Source organism: Otolemur garnettii, unplaced genomic scaffold, assembly GCF_000181295.1.
Source record: "Otolemur garnettii isolate 467f Iridium unplaced genomic scaffold, OtoGar3 scaffold00013, whole genome shotgun sequence".
In the NCBI taxonomy this organism is placed as follows: domain Eukaryota; kingdom Metazoa; phylum Chordata; class Mammalia; order Primates; family Galagidae; genus Otolemur; species Otolemur garnettii.
Window position 1 is genome coordinate 1,564,101 of NW_003852408.1, and position 20,981 is coordinate 1,585,081.

The 20,981-nt window shown below is 38.5% G+C and overlaps 1 protein-coding gene across 3 annotated transcripts in view; it reads right to left on the reverse strand.

Annotated features, from left to right (window-relative positions):
• Positions 1-20,981, reverse strand: part of DIS3L2 (DIS3 like 3'-5' exoribonuclease 2) — a 372,485-nt gene that overhangs the window by 317,173 nt on the left and 34,331 nt on the right. For all 3 annotated transcript variants that reach the window (XM_003784860.3, XM_023510309.1, XM_023510310.1), the window contains exons 2-4: positions 10,686-10,833; positions 9,995-10,152; positions 1,858-1,911 (exon numbers count right to left, since the gene is read on the reverse strand). In XM_003784860.3, coding sequence (XP_003784908.1) covers positions 1,858-1,911; positions 9,995-10,152; positions 10,686-10,737 — 264 coding nt within the window. In that variant the 5' untranslated portion in view covers positions 10,738-10,833. The remainder of the gene's footprint in view (positions 1-1,857; positions 1,912-9,994; positions 10,153-10,685; positions 10,834-20,981) is intronic.

Here is a 20,981-nt window from a genome sequence, read left to right on the forward strand (position 1 = left end):
AATGAGTACAAACTTCAGCATGCACAGGAGAAGACAGAAGAGGTTTGAAATCTGCTCAGTTCCCAGCTGCTTCTCAAGATGAACTCCTTACTGCATCTGCACTGAACGGAATTCTCATGCTTTAAAAATCCATGTTTTTCACACAAGAGTTCCTAATATAATCAAGATCCTTCAATTGAATGCCGGTGAAAAAATAGTCATTCTTTCCAATGTGGAGAAAATGCTGATTATGCAGGACTTATTAAGAGATAGTTTATCTGTCTCCAACATGGCAGCTTCCTAAGAGAAGGTGGTAATTTTTATGATTCCTGGATGTGATTTTCACCTTAGCAAACCCTGGAATCTAACACCCATATAAACTATACTTCCATTGAATGAGAGAACTGCTCCTGCAGCTAAGTTACCTCAATTCTACAACCCAACAATCAGGGTCAACATCTATACCACACTCTATCACAGAAACAGAATGTGACTCAGAGACAATAATGTGGCATATCCATAATACATTTCATCTAATCCAATGAGTAAGCCTGGAACTTAGATGCAAATGTGAATCCTTAGCTTCTAGGAGGTAGGGGGGAAAAGGACTAAACTAAGCGTGAGAATAGGTCTTAAGGTTACGGTAACATTAATAACACAGGTCGAGCACCCCACATCTGAAAATCTGAAAACAGAAATGTTCCAAAATACGAAGCTTTTTGACCACAGACATGATACTAAAAGGAAATGTTCACTGGAGGATTTCAGATTTTGGTGTAAGTATATAATGCAAATATTCCTAAATTCAGAAGTCTAAAATCCAAAATACTTCTGGACCCAAATAGGCGTCCTCAAATTATGGCCTACAGGCCACATGTGGCACACCAAGGACATATATCTGGCCCACCGGGTGTTTTTGCCTCCACTGCCTGTCCTGCTTAGCAGCTGACTCATCCCAGGGCCCGCAGTCCGGCCCTTCAACAGTCTGAGGGACAGTGAACTGGCCCCCTATTTAAAAAGTTTGAGGACCCCTGATTTAGAATAAGGGAAACACAGCCTGTAATGATAACACCTATGATGCACATGGCTAAATTTATACCTTCACTAAATTTGTTATTTAACATAATGAAATAAGTTAACTGCTATATATGTATCCCATGTCTTCATCATAAGACTTACGGTCTCTTTCACAGTGAATCTGTGATTTTACAGTTAGTCTGTTTCTGGCATCCTAGGAAAGTTCGGTCAGGAATTTTAAAATATTGTTCTCCCAGCTTTGCACAATCAAACCTTCTCCAGAGAACTGCTGGAAGGTTCAGTGTGCAGGTTCAGTGTGAACTTGCTTTAACTACCGTCTCTTAAAATAAGTCATGAAGAGAAGAAAGGTCTAAAGACCCAGTGGGTAAAGAACCTTGTACCAAGTCCTATCACCTGAACAAAAATGAGAAACCAATAAAAGTATTCCTTGTAATTTTTGGACAAAAGTTCATATTAGTTGTAGTAGATCGAAAGTAGATAGCATATTTGTTTAGAAAAGATTAACTTAAATCAGTGGAAAAAACCATAAATCCTTTTAAGCTATAAACCAAGGGCATCCAATTACATGAACTGGTGAGTAGTCTGCCTGGGTCCAGCTGCTTTCTGGAGCCTCATGACAAATGCCATCTACTTCATCTGGCATGTGATTTTAGGACTGGTAGAAAAAGTTGTGAACCAAAAGCAAATTTTATTTATTTAAATTTGAAACAAATCTTTGCCCATCTTCAATTTTATTTTACTACTATTTTTTAGTCAGAATATATGATTTCACATATTCCAGTTTCAGAGTACATCTAAAAAATTAAATGTGACATTAAGTTTATTAGTTATTGAACTTACCGGGGAAGGAATGAAGGCTTCATGAAACTTCTTTGGATTAATTCTCAATACACCCTTTAAAATAAAAAATAAAATCTGTGAAAATCTATCTAGCTATATATTTATGATATTCCATATGCATGGTTTTTGCCAATAAAAATTTTTAATTAATTAAACAGTTCAATATAGAAAACTAATTTAGAAGTATGAGAATTATTCATTAAATGCATACAACATGATACATGTTGCTGCCTATAACACACCATTCCATCAAAAACTACTTAGATTGGCGTCTTGCTGTGAAAAGGGAAAGGTGAAAAACAACAGTGGCTGGCATGGACAACTACATGGACTTCAGAAGTTCCTCTATTCTGGTCTTCAAATTAATTTAAACCTTGACATTCAGAAAAAGGTTATCTAGGAATAACATCTCACTATATAATGGACCTTTTTATTCTCCCAGTTCCAAGGGCTTTCCACAATTACCTGTTTCTGTGACAATTTTAAAAGTGATACAGGTTGATTTCCATCTTGAATACTTAGTCTCAAGAGACTAGAAATATTATTTTTTTACTCCGGCCCCTCTACAGAGCTGAATGAGTCAATAATTCAAAATGGTCCATAACTAGCTCTTAATGCAAATGGGAATCCTGGCTCCAACAGCCAGGCCACCCAGTCTGCCTTCAACTTCATGTTATTCCAGCACCAAATCAGGGTCTGCTTCTATTTATGCACAGGGGTGCAGGTGAGGGCCTCTTCAATAGCAGTTCAGTATTTTAGGCTCTCGCAGGAAGCTATAACCCTTCCAAGTTCCAGCTGCAGTCACAGGCCACTGGAACACATAGTTGGAACTGTTATTTTTCCAACAGCCAGACTCAAAGCACATCTTGAAAAAATGTTTTAAATAACATTTCCCCATAAAAACATTGAAAGATTTAAAGATACCTAATTAACAAAATAGGTGAAGGCATAAAATAAAGCAGAAAATAATTTTTCTTTCAGCAGTATACTGTGTTTAAATTATACCAATGTTCAAGCCACAATATATAATATCATGAATGTCCAAACAAACTACTATAAATGATCACTCAGTTCTTAATTCAACAATTTCTTGCTGAGTACTATGTTCAAGATCTTGAGACAGACAATGTGGAGGAAGAGAATGAAAACTAAGCTCAGTCCATGTTTTAAAGGAAAACCTGAAGGATGTCATAGGGCACTAGGAAAGACTCCATAGATATTAGCTGACCTGGTACTTAACAGAAGAGCAAAATTTCAGATAAATCAGAAGAAAAGTATAATCGAGGACATTTAAGAAGGCAAACACTCTCCCTGATCATGCTCTAACTCCTATGGTAGAAGAGGGAAGTGTGGCGAGGTAAGGCTAGCAAAGATCCCCCAGGCCAGTCCTTAACAATGGCACAGCAAATTCACTTCTAGGACAACTGTTTCTTGCTGGGAGAAAAAATAAGAAAGCTTTTGTTTTTCCTAAATATTTATCCACTCACTCAACAAACATTTCCTAACAACTTGCATGACAGGCACCATGTCAAGTGAAAGAGTGCAATGGAGAGTCATCACAATTTCATTTTCTGATTCCAGATACTCTTTTCTAGCTTAAGTTCTTTTTCCAGTTCCTACTCTTCTATCATCCCTTTTAGCTCAGTGAATGGTTAACATGCAAAGAAGTATAGAGATGAGAATGCCTCTTACTTTAAAAGTGCCTTTGTTGGCAGAGCACTTAGACCAGTTAAGGCTGTGCTCAGGACAAAGAGGGTGTTCAGAGTTATATCTAGGCTCTATTTAAAAGTAGATTTATTAAAAGGACCTTAAAGATTTAATCCTTGATTCTCTATCCTAAACTTCCTCGTATATAAAGCACACAGGGAAGGACAAAAGCCTTGTTCCAGAAAAGCCTTTGAAAATCTGACTGGAGCACAGAAAGAAACACCTTGAGAGAGCAGATCACACTAAAAAAGAAAAAACTCCCAGAGTATCATAACAGACCAGAATCATTCCTACAGTCTGTCAGAGCTGGAATTAAAGCCAGTCAAAAAATGGTCTTTTCATCCTAAGTAAAAGCAAAACTTCCTCTCTGCAAAAAAACAGAAAAATAAGCCAAGCATGGTAGCACACATCTGTAGTCCCAGCTACCTGGGAGGCTTAAGCAGAAGAATTGTTTGAGCCTAAGAGTTTGAGGTTGCAGTGAGCTATGACAGCAGAGCGTAATCCTGTCTTGAGTGGGAAAAAAATTCTTCTAATTAAGAGAATTCCCCACAGATATTTTGTTTTACTCACCTACAGAGGTCTATTATTTTCATTTCTGCATTTCTATAACTATCTACTAACCTGACCCAATCCTCTACCTCTCATCTTCTTCCTATAGTCCTTTCCTAGGCCTGAAACTTGATCAATGAGGATCCTACACACTCTGTCACTTTTCTGAATTCTCCTGTGATTCCTTGCCTTAATATCAAGGGATCTGGATGTGCCCTGATATTATTACTTCCTTTGAAGTCTCTCAAAGGGAGTCAATTTTCTCTCTTACACCCCATATATCTCCATGCTGGGGGATGAGTGTCTTCTGGCTTCCCCATCATGAGTTTAAATTTTTTTTTCCTTTATTATTATTTCAAAAACCCCAGTTCCTTTGATATTCACATCATTAGCTCCAGCTATACCTCCTTGGTTCCGTCATCTTCAAACCATTCTAATCGTAACTCTAATCCACTAACATTTTGACTTGTAGCTCACTATCTTCCCCTCCATCCTCATTCCCATAGACATTTTTGGGACTTCACGTCCATGTCAACGACCAGGCAACACTAGCCTTTCATTCTACATACCTTTTGCTCCACTCACTCCAGCCATCCTCTCCCATGCTCACAGCCTGGATCCCATCATCACTCACTACTAATGATACTTACTACCTCCAAAAACAAAAATCCAATATCACACTTTCTGCTGCCAATCTTCTGTCTTTCCAGCTCATGGCAGAAACTCCATTTCAACAATGCTTCAATTTCACTAAGACTCTAGCCCACAGTCCTGACCACATTTTTACTATTCATTATCCTCCCACTATGCCCTTCCTTGGCTACCTAGGTACATGGCCTGTCATTATCTTTTACCCTTACAAACTCTGAGCCTTGGGTCCCTTCTTCCTCTCATACTCTCTACAAGCAGAACTCTCCTCTCAACTGACCCCACCTAACTGTCTTCTCCCTTTCTACACCCAAAGAGCTGAACAGTACTGCAAAAAACACCACACAATTGGACTAATTAGTCTAACTTTGCACCACAAACAAGTTTAATTTGGCTTATAGGATGTTTGAGAATGCTTAAAACTGAGGAATTCCACACATAAAAATGTGTATTTCCAGATTTTCTTTAAAAAATTATAAGATCTAACAGCTGTAAACAGCTATCTCCACATGGTGGCAAACACCTAAACAGAATAACAACAGTTCCTCTTACAGTAATAAAAACAAGCTTCAGTAACACTTGCAAATGGATACTACATTCCACACACAGTTTAAGAGATTTTTATCTATCAACTACTTTAACACTCGCAACAACCCTATGCAGTAGAAACTATTATCCTCTTTTTAAAAGACAGAGAAACTGAGGCACTGAGAGGTTAGATAAATTGCCTATGTTCACATCACATGTAAGCCCAGCCAGTCTGCCTTAACTCCATGTTCTTAACTACTACAAATTTCCTGTTGACCACAGTCACGACAGGGCCTCTCCACTCATTTATGCCATCTGCCCCCACCCTTGCCCCAAAAACTCAGCACCATATTCCAACCCTCAACCATCCCTATCTTGGTTAATGGCAACATCTTCCACCCACCCGCTCAACTTGAAAACTAAAGAGTTATCAGGCCTCTTACCTTTGCCTTCCTCACCTTCCGCATCTAACTCTTACGCGCATTACATCAGCTCATCCACTTCTCTCCATCATCACTACCACCTCCTGGTCCACATCTCCATTTTTTCCTGCCTAACTTATGTCCATAGCTTCCTAAATGTCCTCTCAGCTTCCACTCTAGTCTATTCACCTCAACAACAGCCAGAGAGATATTCTAAAGCAGGAAACAGATCATTTTCTTCCTCTGCTTAATAGTCTTCAGTGACTTCCCACCGTTCTTTGAATAGAATCCAACTCTCCACCATAACCTAGAGACCCTACATGACGTGGCTGCTGTCTAACTCTCCAGCTTATTTCCATATCGTAATTCCCTTTGTTCACTATGTTTCAATAGGCTTTCTTTTTCCTCAAAAACACCAAGCCTCCTTCTGCTTGCTGTTCTTCCATGAGCTGATCTGACTATATTCCTTTCCTAATTCTTCAAATGACTGAGTCATTCTCATCCTTTAGATCTCAACTCAGAGACTACCTGCTCGTACAGGCCTTCCCTAACCACCGTATGTAACGTGGCTCTCCCTAATTATTCTCTCTCATCTTTCTTATTCCCTATTAGCAACGATCACAGTCCCTAATATCTTGTCTATTTCTTTAGTTGTTCACTGCATACTGAATGCCAAGCATAGACCAGTGAGCAAGGCAGGCAAGTCACCTTCCCAATAACTCAGTACACAAGAGGCAGTCAAGAAACATCTGTTGAGCTAATTAATTGATGCCTGCAGAGCTCAAGTTATTCCATCACCTCTGGTATTAATGCTAAGAATATCTATCATTTCTCCCTTCTAAGTGACAGGGCATTCCACTGTAATGTCACCTCCACTCTTCTCATCTTCTCATTCTTTATTCATCCCCAAATACTCTCCACCTGCCTTAACAAATGGTGAAAATCCTGGAAACTAGCTCATCCACTCCTCTGTCTTCCTGGACTAGAATTTTCTCGAGGGTCAATAGCAACTTCACCACAATATTCCAACTAGAGTCTCAGCCTGCACTTCCTGTAGCCACAGCCTCATCTTGGATCCGAAACAGCCTATTCTACCATCTTCATACCCATGTCACCTTGACTGTCACCCCAAACCAAAGCTCCATCGGGGCATGTCTATCTTATACTCTCATCTCCCTCAACATCTCCTATAACAGCCTCCCAATAGTATACTTAGACAAAGAGAAATGACATATGCTCTCTGATATGTAATGTGGTTCAGCACTCGTAGCTCAGTGGTTAGACCACCACCCACATGCACCAGGGCTGGTGGATTCATACCCAGCCCAGGCCTACTAAACAATAATGACAACAACAGCAACAACTAGCCAGGCATTGTGGCAGGCACCTGTAGTCCCAGGTACTTGGGAGGCTGAGACAAGAGAATCACTTAAGCCCAAGAGGTTGGAGGCTGCTGTGAACTGTGACACAACAGCACTCTATCAAGGGTGGCATAATGAGACTGTCTCAAAAAAAAAAAAAATTTTATGTAATGAAAAATATTTCAAAACTACACGTATACAATCATGTGTTATTGCTGGTCAGTTTTTCAAACACTGAAAAGAGATTTCTTTGGTCACTCTGGTCTCCTCTTCCCTATGCAAGACAAAACACCAATAAAATATTAAATTATAGTCAGGGTATTGGAAAGGAAATTAAAATATTACTCTACTCAATTTTTTGAAGAATCTTCCCAATACTGCTCAATAAAACTTTCTCCTCTGGAAGAAAAAGGTCAAAATAGACAAGTTTAAATACAAAAGTTTACAAACATTTTTAAGTATATCTATCTGATAAACTTAATTTTCTCCATCAGAATTAAAATATCCTTTCTTGTCTAGCTTTTTACCTTACCAATTAAGGCCTGCACACAGAAAGTTTATATCAGAAAGCAGATGGATTCTGTTTCTGTGTCTATGAAAATCTTATTTACAGTGTTGTATATTTCACACAGTGACCTCATATCTGGAACCCATTCCTTTCCCCATCTGCAAAGAACAACTGTTCTCATGTGTGGGAGAAGGCTCTGGCTGCAGAGTCTCATGAAGTCACAGGCCAGGAGGAATCACTTACAGACTCCTGGAAATGAGAATTGGTATATTGATTAGATTTTTGTTTTGTTTTAATGTCAGCAAAGAGTTGCTTCAAAAGCAAAAATTAAAAGCTATCAGAAATTAATACCATTACAGTATTACACTTATCCTATCTTTCTATATGTATAATTTTATAACCAAAATTCTAAGCTATTTTTCTTTTAAGTTATAACAACTGAGGTTCCCCTCACTCTTCTTCAAAAAACAGTATCCTGATCCTTTATTCAGTCACTAAATAAATTTTTAATATAAATTTATTAAACATCCAATAAATGCCAGACACTGGGCTAATTTGTGGAATAAGACATAACCCTGCCATCAAGGAAGTGAACAGTGTTTGGGGAGAAACATAAAAGCCAAAAAATGGTAATAGGTTTCAAGTAAAGGGTAAACAAAAAAGTCGACTTCAGGAAAGCAATAACAGCCAACTCTGGAGAATTAAAGTGAGGCTTCTCAAAGAGGGTAACATTCAGTAGGGACTTAAAGGGCAAGCATGATTACAGCAGGAGAGTGGGACAAAGAGCTCCAAGCTCCAGGAATAACATGTACAAAATTAGAGAGGAATCAAGGAGTGTAGTCTTTACCAGAAAAGTTTTAACGCTCAGGGTAAATGGGAGGAGCATCCATAGAGGAGAGTGGCAGGAAATGAGGATGGGAAGACCATAACCAGTCCTTGTACATGAAACAAGGGGAGGGCCAAAAAATGTATAGATAAAATGGCATTAAGTGCATGCGGTGAATGATGAAGAACAAATGAATAGATTAATGAATGGACAAATGTTCAAATGCAGCTTCAACTCTCCTAAAAGAAGTCCTATCAAAGAAATACAGGAAAAGTATTTTTTTTAAAGTCAATAATACTCTCAGAAACAGAAAGATCAACTCATTTTTTAAAAACCAGTTTCCTAGACTGGATAAGAATCTTATCAATCTTATCAATCGCATGTGCTCTTAACCACAGATAAATACAGAAAGGTGATAAAAAGCAAGTATCTGTTAATTTGGATCTTCAGTCAAAAACAAACACAGAACCTGGACAATCAGAATGAGAGAAAGTAGAACAGTCAACATTTTCAAGTGATCCAGCAGCAAATGGCAATATTTCTACACTAATCTAAGAATTATTAAGTAGACTTAATTCAAAGACTATGTGGCCTTGCCTCCCTCTCCAGCCTCATTACCTATTTTCATGCCCCAGGAGACCTAAGCTACCTTACTCCATATTGTTTCACAACTGCATGTTTCCATTAATGCCACTGCCCCTCCATACCTCCTTCCCACACACACACCACTCATCAAATAGGCCCAAACTAGTCATCCTTCAGTACCCATCACAGGTGTCACCTCTTACAGGAAGCCTCTCTAGAACCATGGACTACACCATTTCCCAGTTTCCCCTCAATATTCTCCCATATACCCTGATCACTCGTTTATCTAAATACTTGCTATTTTATCCCCAAATCATCTGTTTACATAACGATCTCCCCCCACTGGGCTGTGACAAAGTACAGAAAGCCAGTCCTACCTGCCTTCATCTTGACATCTCCTGGCTCACAGTGGATGCTCAACAAACACATGCTCAGCCAAACCACTGAACTAGCTTAAGAACACAGTTTATAAACTACGAAGCAGTCACAATATTGTCTGCTGCTGTTTACTCTTCCCTTTTCAACCTTATTCATTTTTCTCAGTCTTTCAGCATCTATGTGCTCCAGGCAAACTGTCAGTGTTTCACATATCCAAATCCTATTTCCCACTTCTGTCTTAATAGCTCACACTGGTCCCTCCTTTAGTAAAGCTCTCTCTTTTATCTTTACTTATTTAAAGGCACCAATCCATGGCCTTGCTCATCTATATCCCTTCCAGTAAAGCATTTCTAGGCAATCCTGACTGGAAATAATGGCTCCCTCCTCTCAAATCTCAGAGCACTTTGACTGGCTCTGTCTTCTGTGCTTACCACCTCTAAATGTACTACAGGTCTAAGGAGCACCTGCTACATCCTCACCTCTGTTATGCCATCATAACACCCCTGCCCTGTGATGTCCTCAATTCTTTTGAAACACAGTACAGAACAGGAAATAGTTCAATCAATAGCAGATTGCTTTGGATTCCACATATTCAGAGAATAACCTTCCAGTAGGTTTTAATCACCTGGATAAGTGTTCCTTTCTTCAAGCCTTCTGAAACTTCCTCTTTGGACATGTAGGTTTCAAATACGCTCTTTTTCTTCCCTCTCATGGACTTGTTCTTTGCCTTTTTGTCACCTGGCGAAGCACCAATGCCTTGTGAGCCAACCACAGAGGACACACCTAGAAACATGAGGCAGCAATCAACTCTTTCCTCAAACATTTCTGTTTTTAAAACTGGAGATATTATACCTTTTTTATTATTATTTAGAAAAATAAATAAGAGGCTAAAACTCCCTGATGATGATCTCAAACAATCATAAAAAGGAAAGAACAGGTATGGAAACATACCTAAAATATACGCAGATGAGACTTGAGTTTTAAATCAGCACCACAACATGCATGGAACGTAATCTGAGTAATGGGTTCAATATGCTTCGCTGTTTATAGACATAAACTTCCCCAAAATGTGAATTACTAAAAGACTGTCACTTTTCTGGAGGAAATTAAATAGTTGTACTCAATATAACAATAAATTAAGGCAATAAGAAACTATACCTAATTCTAGAATAAATAAAATGGGAGAATATTTAACAGGTCACCCAAAGAATAAGAGTTCCCCTCAGAGTCCTAAAAGCTGCCCTCAATCTCCACACCCATCCACTTGTATTTCAGGTCTTCAGTTGCTAAGACAGACTCCATTTTTCTTTTGCTACCTCTGGGGGTCCCCAAGGTCCGGAGGTTCGGCCTGTAATCAGGATGGTTCATTATTGGTTCCGAGGTTGCCTCTTCTCTCCAGATCCAGGAAGCCTCCACTGCTCAGCTCAGAGTTCTTCCTGCCTTGAGTAGCCCAGTTGTCACTAGCTGAAACCAAATAGAAATAGGTCATATGGAGAGCGGTTGACCCATAGCCTCCTCCATTCTTTCAGAAATTTACTACTTAGATATACTTTAGTGGCAAAGAAAACAGAGTGCCCCTCACAGGTTCTGGTGTCATCTTCTCCTGGGCAGTTAGTCAAGTACATCATCTATCCCAAGTTTCTTTACAAGGCCTTCACCCTCACAGGTACCACAAGACTGTTCCTTTGGGTCACTGTAGCTACACTTCTACACAAATGGGCCAATGAGGCCCATAAGTAATTGAATAAGTAATTCAGAAGTTCTAATCAGTTTGTAAAATGCACAAAAATAGGAAGAAATATCCTTTTGAAAAACAGTATAAAGATCGAGAATCTAAAAGCTGTAATGAAATAAGTACTAAATTAGGACCTAAGATGTGACATTTACTAACTTCAACTTTGGGCAAATGATGTACTTCTATGGAACAAAGTAAGTCAATTCCTTAGGATGCATCAACAAAGCCTAATTCACTGCTACAACTTGATGAACTCATTGCTACAACTTGATGCCCACAACTATACAGCAAATTCCACATGGTTGACACACTTTCCAAATATGGTAATATTGTAATTAGACGTTTCTTCTCCCACTCTTACTCTGCCATCACTGCAACCCAGCTGTGTGATCAGCAGCTCAGGCAGTTATGTCTAAAGAACACAAGAGCAGCTCCATAGATCAGCAGGCTGGAACATGCTGAGCCCTGCAGATGGCCCTTGACCTTCCACCTGGATACTAAACACATCATCGGAACTTCTCCTTTCTCGTCTCTGCTGGCCACCAGCCCAGAACTCAAGTTTATACTTGCAAATTTCCAAATTCCTGGTGGGCAGCCTGCTTTCCCACAAAATGGATCAATATGTCATTCTAAACATTAACTTCCATTCCTCTAAATATCCCACACACATCCTTCACCAAAATGATGTAATTTTTCTTTAAACTGAAATTAATACTAACTTAGCAAAGAAGACAAGCAACAGAGACAAAGGGTAACAGGCCACATGGTGAAAAGATTCACAGACAAAGCTAATCCAATTGCAAGAAGGGAGACAAAGAGATGGCCTTGAAGAAACAGTAAAGGAATGGGAAAGACACATAAAGGAATCCAGACAGTCTCAGGGTTTAGTCCAGAAACACATCAGTCCACTTACTAATTCAACAAATACCTCTGCAAGGCATTATCCTGGGCATGATGAGGGATATAAAGGTTAGATTTTAAAAACCATATTAAAAGAACTGTTGCAAACTGTGAAGTTAGAAGCACCGTATTTTTTTTAAGTATGGATGAATGGACATATGATGGAAGACAGAGTATTTCCAGGTCAGGAAATTGAAAGAAATAAGAATATGAGAAAAGCACACTGTTAGCAAAAGGAAACAAAAACAGAGACACAAACAGAAAAACACAGGTTAGTTCTTACAATATGAATTCCATTTGGTCAAAGTCCAGCCTATATGAAGGGAGGCAGTAGCAAGGAAATTAAAACAAGTTGGAAGGTCTAGAAAACCAGCCCAGTTATTGAAAGGCACTAGAGAAGCATGAATGAGGAAAAAAAGAAAAGAACAATAGATACATCAGAGATGTGTTTCAGGAAAAGGTAACCTGGCACAGGATTGAGAGTCGCCTGGAGTAGAGTGAAGTGAGATGAGCAGCAGCTGCACCCCAGGAGAGAACCAGAACAGGCAGTGCAAGGAAGCAAGACCTGAACTCATGTCATACAAGCCGACACTGAGAAAGAGGAGCCTTCATCACAGTATCCCACAGAACAAACTGGCACCACACAGCAACCAAGCAGACGTGGAAGTGAGCAAGGAGGTAGCAACTGTGTGAGATTTCCAGCTGGAGACTGGGAGATGGTAAAGTCACTAGAGAAGAAGATGAATTCTACTTAGAGTATTATACAACTCCACATGGAGTGATCTGCTGGAAAACTGGAGCATAACTTAGACAAATGAGCCAGCTATTTGCATAAAAATGGTAAATCAAGAGTGTTAAAGAACAAATGACATTGCCAAGAAAAGGTATGCTGATACAGAGGAGGGCCTAGGACAAGGAATGAACAAGCAAATCTTCCTTTCCCTATGATACAGTTATGAAGACCCATTAATCCTGCAGAAATCCTGGGCACTCCTATCCTGACAAAATCTATGTTAGGCCAACTTTTAGGCAACATAAAGAGGAAAAAGTAGAAATATAACAAAGAAGCTAATAAAGATGTAAGGAAAGAACTAAGAGAGACAGGTGTTAAAACAAGGAGAGCGTCTCCATCTCTCTACAGCCATATCAGCATTGTGATTATCTCATACCCCAGAAGATCACCTCTTGCCCAGACGATATTTAGCAAGATATATATACTGCTTTGGGGTTTTTTTTTTTTTTGTCTTTTTTGTTTGTTTTTGTTTTTCTTTCTTGTCCTTTTTTTGTTTTGTTTTGTTTTTAATTTCAACATTTTCCTTATAGATTTTTCTTTTATTTTCTTTCTTCATTTTTCTAGTTCAAATATAATTTTCCATTGTTGCCTTTTTTACAATTAGAACTTGATTCCTGCTAGTGTTTCTACCCCTACTATTTGGCTTTTGCCCAATTTTATCCCATAAAGTTTTTTGTTTGCTTGTTTTGGTTTGATTTATAGCATTTTTGTCTTTCCTCTCTACTTGGTGGAGGGGGGGTACTGTGTCCAAACAGGCTACCAAAGAGCTGCTGACCTCAAGGGAACAACCCAACCCAGCACGTCCAGAGATTTGGGCTTTCTAAGTTTGGGTCAAAGTATCCTACTGTATACCTATATTGCTCCTATCTCCTTCTTTCTGTGCCTCTCTTCTCTCTGTTAATATTCCAATTTACCCACCCCTCTCCTTTCTCTTTTTTCTTCTCCCCCACCCCAGCTTTTTTTCTCTCTTTTCTCTTCCTGTTCTTCAATTTTCTTATCCTTCTGGTCCTGAACCAAAAGGACTCATCGAAACCTTAGTCCAGAGGCATGGAAACTTAAAGAGCAAGAGTAAGTGAAAGGGAAATTAGGGCAAGGAAGCAGATAAATCACTCATGAGGAAGAACCAGCAGAAAAATCCTGGCAACATGAAAAACCAGTCCAGAGCAACCCCCTCAAGGGACTGTGAGGTAGCTACTGCAGAGGATTCCACCTATAAAGAAATGTTAGAAATGACAGAAAGGGAATTTAAAATACAGATAATGAAAACAGTGAAGGAAATGATGGAAAATAACCAAAAGGAAGTCCAAAAACAGAATCAAATAAGAGATGAACGATATGAAGAATATAGAAAGGATATAGCAGAGCTGAAGGAACTGAAGCAGTCAATTAAAGAACTTAAAGATGCAATAGAAATATCAACAACAGATTAGACCATGCAGAAGAAAGAATCTCAGAGGTAGAGAACAAAGCTCTTGAGATACCTCAGCTACTTAAAGAGGTAGAAAAGAAGAGAGAGAAAGCAGAACATTCACTGTCAGAATTGTGGGACTATATGAAGCGTTCAAATATACGAGTTATAGGTATCCCAGAAGGGGAAGAAGAATGCCCCAGGGAAATGGAAGCCATACTAGAGAATATTATAAATGAAAATTTCCCAAAGATTCTGACACACTCCTTTCAGAGGGATATCAGACCCCAGGTTGCATCAACTCTAACCAAGCTTCTCCAAGACACATTGTGATGAATCTGTCCAAAGTCAAGACAAAAGAAAAGATTCTTCAAGCCAGGAATAAGCTCCAGTTGACCTACAGGGGGAAATCTAACCAAGCTTCTCCAAGACACATTGTGATGAATCTGTCTAAAGTCAAGACAAAAGAAAAGATTCTTCAAGCCAGGAATAAGCTCCAGTTGACCTACAGGGGGAAATCCATCAGGGTGACTGCAGACTTCTCTAATGAAACTTTCCAAGGCAGAAGACAATGGTCATCTACCTTTAATCTACTTAAACAGAACAATTTCCAGCCCAGAATTCTATATCCTGCTAAGCTAAGCTTTAAAATTGATGGAGAAATCAAATCATTTACTGATTTGCAAACATTGAGGAAATTCACCACAACAAGATCAGCTCTACTGGAAATACTTCAACCCATTCTACACACTGACCATCACAATGGATCAACAGCAAAGTAAGAACTCAGAAATTAAAGGACAGAACCTAACTTCCACCATGATGCAAAAGATAAAACTAAGCAATGGACTCTCACAAAATAAGATGACTAGAACACTACCACACTTATCAATAATCTCAATAAATGTCAATGGCTTGAATTCCCCACTAAAGAAGCATAGATTGGCTGACTGGATTAAAAAACACAAGCCATCCATTTGCTGTCTGCTGTAAACACACCTAGCTTCAAAAGACAAATTAAAACTCCAAATTAAAGGTTGGAAGACAAGTTTTCAGGCAAATGGAATTCAGAATAAAAGGGGAGTTGCAATCTTCTTTTCAGATACATGTGGATTTAAAGCAACTAAAGTCAAAAAAGACAAAGACAGTCACTTTATATTGGTCAAGAGAAAATACAACAAGAAGACATTTCAATTCTAAATATTGATGCACCCAATTTAAATGCTCCCAGATTCTTGAAACAGACCTTAGTCAGTCTGAGCAATATGATATGCTATAATACCATAATCACAGGTGACTTTAATACTCCTCTTACAGAGCTGGACAGATCCTCTAAACAGAACTTAAGCAAAGATATAAGGGACTTAAATGAGACTCTAGAGCAACTGTGCTTGATAGACGTATATAGAGCACTCCATCCCAAAGATAAAGAATATACATTCTTCTCATCACCCCAGGGAATATTCTCCAAAATTGATCATATCCTAGGACACAAAACAAACCTCAACAGAATCAAAAGAATTGAAATTTTACCTTGTATCTTCTCGGACCACAAGGTACTAAAGGTGGAACTCAACTCTAACAAAAATGTTCAACCCCACATAAAGGCATGGTAATTAAACAACCTTCTGTTGAATGACAATTGAGTGCAGGAAGAAATAAAAGAGGAAATCATTAACTTCCTTGAGCACAACAACAATGAAGACACAAGCTACCAAAACCTGTGGGATACTGTAAAAGCAGTTTTGAGAGGAAAATTTATTGCTTTAGATGCCTACATTCAAAAAACAGAAAGAGAGCACATCAACAAACTCAGAAGCCATCTTATGGAATTGGAAAAAGAAGAACAATCTAAGCCTAAACCCAGTAGAAGAAAAGAAATATCCAAAATTAAATCAGAGATCAATGAAATTAAAAACAAAAGAATCATTCAGAAAATTAATGAAACAAGGAGTTGGTTTTCTGAAAAAATAAATAAAATAAACCTTTGCCCAGACTAACTAGAAATAGAAAGGTAAAATCTCAAGTAACCTGAAGCAGAAATGACAAAGGGGAAACTACAACTGATGCCACAGAGATACAAGAGATCATCTCTGAATACTACCAGAAACTCTATGCTCAGAAATTTGACAATGTGAAGGAAACGGATCAATATTTGGAATCACAGTCTCTTCCAAGACTTAGCCAAGAAGAAAAAGAGCTCCTGAACAGCCCAATTTCAAGCAGTGAAATTAAAGAAACAATAAAAAATCTTCCAACAAAAAAATGCCCTGGTCCCGATGGCTTCACACCAGAATTCTATCAAACCTTCAAAGAAGAGCTTATTCCCGTACTCCAGAAATTATCCAAAAAAATTGAGGAGGAAGGAATCTTCCCCAACACCTTCTATAAAGCAAACATCACCCTGATACCAAAACCAGGAAAAGACCCAACTAAAAAGGAGAATTTCAGACCAATTTCACTAATGAATATAGATGCAAAAATTCTCAACAAAATCTTAGCCAATAGATTACAGTTTATCATCAAAAAAATCATACATCGAGTGGCGCCTGTGGCTCAAAGGGTAGGGCACCGGTCTCATATGCCAGAGGTGGCGGGTTCAAGCCCAGCCCCGGCCAAAAACTGCAAAAAAAAAAATCATACATCATGATCAAGTGGGTTTCATCCCAGGGGTGCAAGGTTAGTTTAATATACGTGAGTCCATAAATGTTATTCACCGTATCAACAGAAGTAAAACCAAAGACTATATGATCCTCTCAATAGATGCAGAAAAAGCATTCAATAAAATCCAGCATCCTTTTCTAATTAGAACACTGAAAAGTATAGGCATACGTGGCACATTTCTTAAACTGATCAAAGCTATCTATGACAAACCCACAGTTAATATTTTATTGAATGGAGTAAAACTGAAAACTTTTTCTCTCAGAACTGGAACCAGACAAGGTTGTCCTCCATCACCATTACTATTCAACATAGTGCTGAAAGTTCTAGCTAATACAATTAGGCAAGACAAGGAAATAAAGGGCATCCAAATGGGAGCAGAGGAGGTCAAACTCTCACTCTTTGCTGACAATATGATCTTACACTTAGAGAACCCCAAAGACTCAAGCACAAGACTCCTAGAAGTCATCAAAAAATACAGTAATGTCTCAGGATATAAAATCAATGTTCACAAGTCAGTTGCCTTTGTATACGCCAATAACAGTCAAGATGAGAGGCTAATTAAGGACACAACTCCCTTCACCATAGCTTCAAAGAAAATGAAAGACCTAGGAATATATCTAACAAATGAGGTGAAGGAAACCCTAAGAAAGGAAATAGCATGGCTCGCTTGAGCCCAGGAGTTGGAGGTTGCTGTGAGCTGTGATGCCATGGCACTCTACCCAGGGGGATAGCTTGAGGCTCTGTCTCAGAAAAAAACAAGAACTCTTTTTCTGGAATGACCATTAGAGCTGTCATGGTAGGAGGTCGGGCAGTTAAGTTCCACACCTTTCTGGGGCAAGACACGATTGTAAGAGGGACTTTACTGAACAAATGCAAACAGTGAAACCTGGTTTCTTGTACCCTCGATGAATCCCCAACAATAAATTTTAAAAAAAAGAAAGAAAGAAAGAAAACAAGGAGAAAAAAGCTTCCAAAGGAGGACAGATTCATGATCAGGGTATGCTCCCTTAGTGATTAAGAATACAAATAACATATCAGCTATTCCAGGCCTTTTTCTGATTCCATATAAAACAAAGTACTATTTTTGCATGGCCTTTTGGGGACAGAAGTCAGGTTATAACAAATAGATTCTAATGAGATGTATAAGTAATGGGGCAAGTTTGGCACCTAAGGTGCAAAATTTGAAAAAGCAAAGTCTTGCAAATGTCAATCCCACACTTGCAGGACCCAAGAGTGAGAAGCTCCTAGAATGTCTGTGCCTTCAGCATCTCACTTGCCTTACTCTAACCTGAGCTCTTATGAGTACCAAGAGTAGGTGGAATATAGGAACCCAAACGCTGAAGGAAACTAAAGAAGATGAAGTCAAAAAACAGGTTGAAAGAGAGACAAGGTTGAAGTATTAAGAAGCTAAGAAAGAGCCAATGGAAAGCAAGAGATGGAAAAAATAAGTGAAAATAGAGCATAACTGATAAAAAAAAATGAAGAAAAAAAAGAAGACAAGATTAAAATAAATTTCACTGAAATTAGAAAAACAATTTACATTACAAATCAGTAAGAAACACATGGATTAGTCAAAAAGTAGTGTAAAAACAATAATGCTATTTTTTTAAATACCCAATAGATCCCTATATAAGCATATTCTGAAATAAATTAAGTTTGAATAAAATTTAAATGTCCAAAAATAAGAGACAAAGATATGGAAAGATACAGAAAGAGGAAAGGGAGGGAGGGAAAAAACATCCAGAACAGAATGAAACTGGATAAAACTGTTAAAATCATTTAAAGATCAGGAAATTGACCAAAAACATTACAACACTTGAAGCACTCATTCAAAAAAATCTACTGAATCTTGATAAGAACAATGGAAGACTATGGTATTTTAGCTGGGGGATCCTATTATCCCACACCATCTCCCAATTCCTTAGTAGTAAAGTCCTACAAAGGCAGAATAAGCTGTGAGAACTGGCAGCTCCACTGCCAGAGGGAGTTGAATTTATATGGAGAAGTCCATGCCCACAGGCATTATCAAAAACAAAAATGATTCCAAAGCAAAAAATGAGAGATAGTCAATGTTACAGCCAACCTGAATTTGCAGTGTTACTCAGGGCCATCACCAAATGGATGAGCAGACCAACAAGAAACTTTACATGGAGAACAAAGTAAGAGACAGCAGCCAAAGTGGGCCTTGAATAGAATGTACTTTTTCCTATTGTTCTATTAAATTGTGTGTATGCACAAGACTGCAGATATGAAGGAGAGAAATGAGAGGGCCACAGCAAGCTACCCATTCCTGGAGGAACATGGGGCCTTGCAAATAGAGAAAGTAAAACCCAGGGCAGACTTATAAACTGCCTGAGCTTTGAATGCATCTCCAAGCCTCACAAGAACCAGTGACAATGAGTGGGACCCTCACTGTTTCAAGGAATTTAAATACAACTTCTGACCAATCATAGGCTGACCACTAAAATATGCTTACCCAGGGGTAACTATTGATAGGCTTGAAAATAAAAACAAAGGAAGAATGAGGAGAAACATCAGCAGCCACACACTGCAGCCAAGTCATTAAATGAAAAGAGTAACTACCTCAAACTCCGGAGAGAAGAAGACCAGGATACAGACTATACTATCAAAAATGTCCAGTTTTGAGACTTTGTGATGTGGGCTATCTTCATTGGGGTTAGGTGATACTTTAGGGTGGTGTTGATTTGCATTTCTCTGATGATCAGAAACCATGAGCATTTTTTTCAAATGTTTGTTAGCCATTCACCTGTCTTCAGCAGAGAAGGTTCTGTTCATATCTCTTGCCCAGTAGAAAAATGGAAACTGCAGATACTGGCATGGATGTGGAGCAAATGGAACACTTTTACACTGTTGTAGTGTTTTACACTGCAAACTAATACAACCTTTTTGGAAGAAAGTATGGAGAACCCTCAAAAAACTCAGACATCCCATTTGATCCTGCAATCCCATTACTAGGCATCTACCCAGAAAAAAAAAAAAATCGTAAGGACATTTGCACCAGACTATTTATCACAGCTCAATTTACTATCACCAAAATGTGGAAACAACCTAAATTCCCACCAACCCAGGAATGGATTAACAAGCTGTGGTATATGTATACCATGGAATACTATTCAGCCATTTAAAAAGATAGAGACTTTACATATTTTATATTAACCTGGATGGAGCTGGAACACATTCTTCTTAGTAAAGTATTACAAGAATGGAGAAGAATCCAATGTACTCAATTCTAATATGAAGCCAGAAAACAAACTAATAAACACCCACATAAAAGAAAAACTCAAATCAATTCAAGATAGGGGATGGGGGAACAGGAAGAGGAGAGAATGGCGGGGGATGGGTGTGCTCCCATTTAATGGACACAGTATTACGTTGTGCACACCTCTTGGTGGTGGGACACATTTTAAGAGGGACTTTATCCAACAAATGCAAACATTGTAACCTATTCTTTGTGCCCTCAATTAATCTGAAACACTAAAAAAACAGAAAAGAAAAAAATATCCAGTTGTCATAAGATATGCAAAGAAACAGAAAAGTATGACCCATAAGTGGGGAGAGTTCAATAAAAACTGTCTCTGGGGGAGCCTAGGTTTTGACCTAAACTTACAAAGACTTCAAAGTAGCTATTACAAGTATGTTCAAAGAACTAAAAGAAACCATTTGTAAAGTAAAGTATAATGGGCTGGGCGCGGTGACTCACATCTGTAATCCTAGCACTCTGGGAGGCTGAGGTGAATAGATCACTAGAGCTCACAGGTTCAAGATGAGCCTGAGCAAGAGTGAGACCCTGTCTCTACTAAAAAATGAAAAACTGAGGTAAAAGGATCACTTGAGCCTAAGAGTTTGAAGTCGCTGTGAGCTATGATGCCATAGCACTCTACCAAGGGCAACAAAGACTCTGTCTCAAAAAAAAAAGTAAAATATAATGACAAAGCTCATTAAATATAAAATATCAATAGAGAGAAATTATTTTTAAAAAACCAACTGGAAATTCCAATTTGAAAGATATAACAACTGAAATGGAAAATTCAATAAAGAGGTTTAACAGCAAAATTATGCTGGCAGAAGAAATAATGAATATACTTTAAGAT